A 3,721-nucleotide genomic window follows, 5' to 3' on the forward strand; every position below is an offset into this window, starting at 1 on the left:
GGGCTCCTGGGGGCGGGCAGCCCCCTGCCCTTCCCGTCGCTTCCAGGGACAAGTGAGTGCGGGGCCGGGAGTGGGCCAGGGCAGGACTGGAAAGGGGCGCGGGGAAGTCGGGAGGCATCGGGGTCAGAAGGAGACCCTGGGAGCCCCCAACCAGAGCACGGCCGGCCCTGGTCTGCGGTCCTGGGCGAGGGCCGGCGACTGGGCGATGGAGAGGAGAGGAAAGGAGGGTCACCCTCGGACTTCCAGGGACAAGTGAGTGCGGGGCCGGGAGTGGGCCAGGGCAGGACTGGAAAGGGGCGCGGGGAAGTCGGGAGGCATCGGGGTCAGAAGGAGACCCTGGGAGCCCCCAACCAGAGCACGGCCGGCCCTGGTCTGCGGTCCTGGGCGAGGGCCGGCGACTGGGCGATGGAGAGGAGAGGAAAGGAGGGTCACCCTCGGACACTCTTGGGCGCTGGTTCCAGCTCCCGGGGCCTGGCGCGGCGCCCCGCCCCTCCGGGAGTGGGTCACTGCGCCCCAGGACTGAGGCCTCGCTCCTTTGGGGCCTGGCCGGCCGTTTCACCAGTGCCAGGGTGCCCAGTGGACAAGCTCGTAGGGTTGGCGAAGAGGATTCTTGCCGCCACCTTCTAGGCCTGAACGGCCAGGCACCTCGCACTCTGGTGCTGATGCCACCAGAAACCTGGCTGAGCTGGCGGGGGCCCGGGAGACGCCAAAAGAGGGGAGAATTGGCCAGGAAAGAGGCTGGGACACCAGCTCCTCCTTGGAACTTTCACTTCCTGCTGCGGTCTTGGGCCGGGGGCCGAGCAGGCAGGCGAGGGTGGAGTGTCCGGAGGAGAGAGGGCCATTGTGTGAGGGGGGGGACCCAGGGAGGAAGCAGAGGCTGTGGGGAGCGGGTGTGCCTAACTGGGCATGAGGGGTGTTTGGGGAGGGCATGGTGGTGTTTGCACTGCTCACCCAGAAATGGGCGTTCCCAGCATCTCCGACGTGAGAAAAGGGGAGGGTGAGTGGGCACCCAGCCACAAGGCTTCCCTCAGTCCTCGTAGGGGGCGTTGCTTGGGGGGGATGGAGATTGGGTGGGAGTGGGAGGAGAGAGGGCCCCTATGAGAACCTGGGATTGGCCTGAGGGCGAGAGGGAGGAGCCACAGGCTGGGCTAGCTCAATTTCTTTGGGGATTTGGGGATGTTGGTGGAACGAAGGCCCACTATTGGAGGAAGCCCCCACCCCCAGTATTCTCCTTTAAGTCCCAGCACGCAGTTCAGGAGCCCTTCAGGCAGAGAAGGGGCCTTGAAGTACTTGGGAACCAGGGGGTCCGAGGGCACCAGCTGGTGCTGAGTCTCTCAGCATGCTCTTGGGGTACTCTGGGGACCCTGCAGGTGGCACCAAGGAGGAGCAGGCAATTCCAGAGAAGACCCCGAGTGGGCCCTTGGGACCCCAGATCCTTCAGGACAACCTCACACTCAGCCTAGCAGAGGTGCTTCAGGTGAGCCTCTCCGTACCCTCAAATAAAGTACCACCCTGTCACCCCCCAGTCAGGTGTCTCAAGATGAAGCTTGGCTGAAGAGCAGGTGAGTGGACCTCACTGTGGCTCGGCCCCCCCAGGTCCGGCTGCCTCTCCCATCACACCCCAGCACCCGGCTCCATTTAGGTCCCTCCCCCTTCTCCACCCATCTGCCTCAGCCCCACCCAGCCCATCCATGGCCACTGGGAAATCCTGAGGTCAAACTTGATTTATTGGTCTCATTTGTTGGTTTTCTCCATGGAGGGATTTGGAAAGAGAGTCAGGACCTCACCCAATGCCCTCCCCTTACCCCCAATTCTAAAGCTGAGTCAGAGGAAGGGCTGGGGCCTGCACTGAGTCCTCCACGATGCTTCCTCTCTGGGCAGGAAGCCGAGAAGGGGGCGGCTCAAGATACCTTCTTTGACCTCCCAGCACAACCCCCCAGAACAATGCCCCAGGCCAGACAGGCCTTCCTGACCCCTCCCTTGGGACAGCCCCCCCAATCAGTGATGTAATCATCGGTGCTCTCCTAAGGGCCTGGCACTTTCTGGTCAGGGAGAATAGGAATTTGGGGCAGGGCCAGGGCGGTGACCTGCTCTCTGGTGCCCACAGACCAGCCTGCCTGAGACTTTACGGATCAAATTGGAATTGGATGGTGAGAGTCATATCCTGGAGCTGCTACAGAATAGGTAAAGGCCGGGGTACTAATAATAATAATAACAATAACATGGCTAACAACTTATATGGCATTTACTGTGTGTTAGGTACTAAGTGCTTGAATCCATATAATCCTCATAACCACCCTACAAGTAGATACAAGTAATGTGTTATTACTGTCCTCGTTTTATACATAAAGAAGTCAAGGCACAGAGAGGTTACATAACTTGCCCAGGGTCACACAGCTAGTGTGTGGTGAAATCCAGGTTGGAAGCCGGAAAGCCTGGCAGAATTTGTGGCCCAACCACTACGCTCTGCTGCCTCAGGGGGGAAGCAGGAAGGATGGGGCAATGCCTGGCACCCCGTTAACCCTCTGTCACCTTCAGGCCGCAGGCTGGCCCTGCAGCACCCTGGGAGAGAGCTGACACTGCTCTCCTTTGTCTTCACAGGGAGCTAGTGCCAGGCCACCCAACCCTGGTGTGGTACCAACCTGATGGTACCAGGGTAGTCAGTGAGGGACACACTCTGGTGAGTCGGGCCCTCTTGTGCCCTGTTTCTGGCCTGAGGAAAGGAGGGAGGGGGCAGCTGGGGAGGGGGCCATCCCTGGAGGATGTGGGAAGATGCTACATCTTAACCAACAGGCAAGTCTCCTGGGCTGAAACCCTGGCCTACCCGGCAAACGGGCGCTCTGTTCTGTGCTGTAGGAGAACTGCTGCTACCAGGGCGGAGTGCAGGGCCATGCAGACTCCTGGGCCTCCGTCTGCACCTGCTCCGGGCTCAGGTACAGTGGGTAGAGTCCACAGAGGTGGGGAGATGGCAGGGCATGAGGCATGGAGCTGAAAAGTTGTCTGACTTCCTGTCTCTTTCCCTAGGGGCTTGGTGATCCTGTCCCCAGAGAAAAGCTATACCCTGGAGCTGAGGCCTGGGGACCTTCAGGGTCCTCCCATGGTCTCCCGGATCCAGGATCTCCCCATGCCGGGCCACACTTGCACCCTGAGCTGGCGTGAACCGATGTCCACTCAGGCTCCACCAGAGCGCCCCCTGGGACAGCATCATATCCGCCGGGTAAGGAGGAATGGCAGGAGGGCTGGCCCCGGGACCCTCAGAGCAATTTGTCCACAGTAACAACAGCTCCTGCTAATGGAGCAATTTCCACGTGCCAGACACTTTATGAACATTATCTCCTTTACTCTTCCCGGCAACCCTGGGAGGTGGGTGCTATTGATAGCTCTATTTTAGTGAGAGATTAAATGACTTGCCCAAGGCCATTCAACTAATAAGTGGTATATCAAGGATTTAGATGTATGTACTAGACTCCAACTCCTCGTGTCTTATGATCCCATATGTAGAGAGCTCACTTGGATATAGAAAATACATAGTTACCAATAATAAAGCAATAAAACCTGAGTTTCCTAATTTGTAAAATGGAGATAATAAAACTACGGATCTTACAGGGTTGCTATGAAAATTAAGTGACTCAATATGTAAGTAAAGTGCTTAGAACTGTGCCTGACATATGGTATTTGATGGTGTTGGCTATTATTATTATTATTATTATTATTATTATTA

General features: G+C 57.8%; 1 protein-coding gene across 1 annotated transcript in view; it reads left to right on the forward strand.

Moving 5' to 3' along the window:
- The window catches only part of ADAM15 (ADAM metallopeptidase domain 15), a gene marked incomplete at its 5' end in the record, with an annotated part of 10,445 nt that continues 6,724 nt past the window's right edge, over positions 1-3,721 (forward strand). The window contains 6 exons of the mRNA XM_014540644.1: positions 1-52; positions 1,371-1,477; positions 2,108-2,184; positions 2,602-2,680; positions 2,857-2,933; positions 3,025-3,217. Of these exons, the coding sequence (XP_014396130.1) occupies positions 1-52; positions 1,371-1,477; positions 2,108-2,184; positions 2,602-2,680; positions 2,857-2,933; positions 3,025-3,217 (585 nt within the window). The remainder of the gene's footprint in view (positions 53-1,370; positions 1,478-2,107; positions 2,185-2,601; positions 2,681-2,856; positions 2,934-3,024; positions 3,218-3,721) is intronic.

The sequence above is a fragment of the Myotis brandtii genome, unplaced genomic scaffold, assembly GCF_000412655.1.
Source record: "Myotis brandtii unplaced genomic scaffold, ASM41265v1 scaffold250, whole genome shotgun sequence".
Taxonomy (NCBI): domain Eukaryota; kingdom Metazoa; phylum Chordata; class Mammalia; order Chiroptera; family Vespertilionidae; genus Myotis; species Myotis brandtii.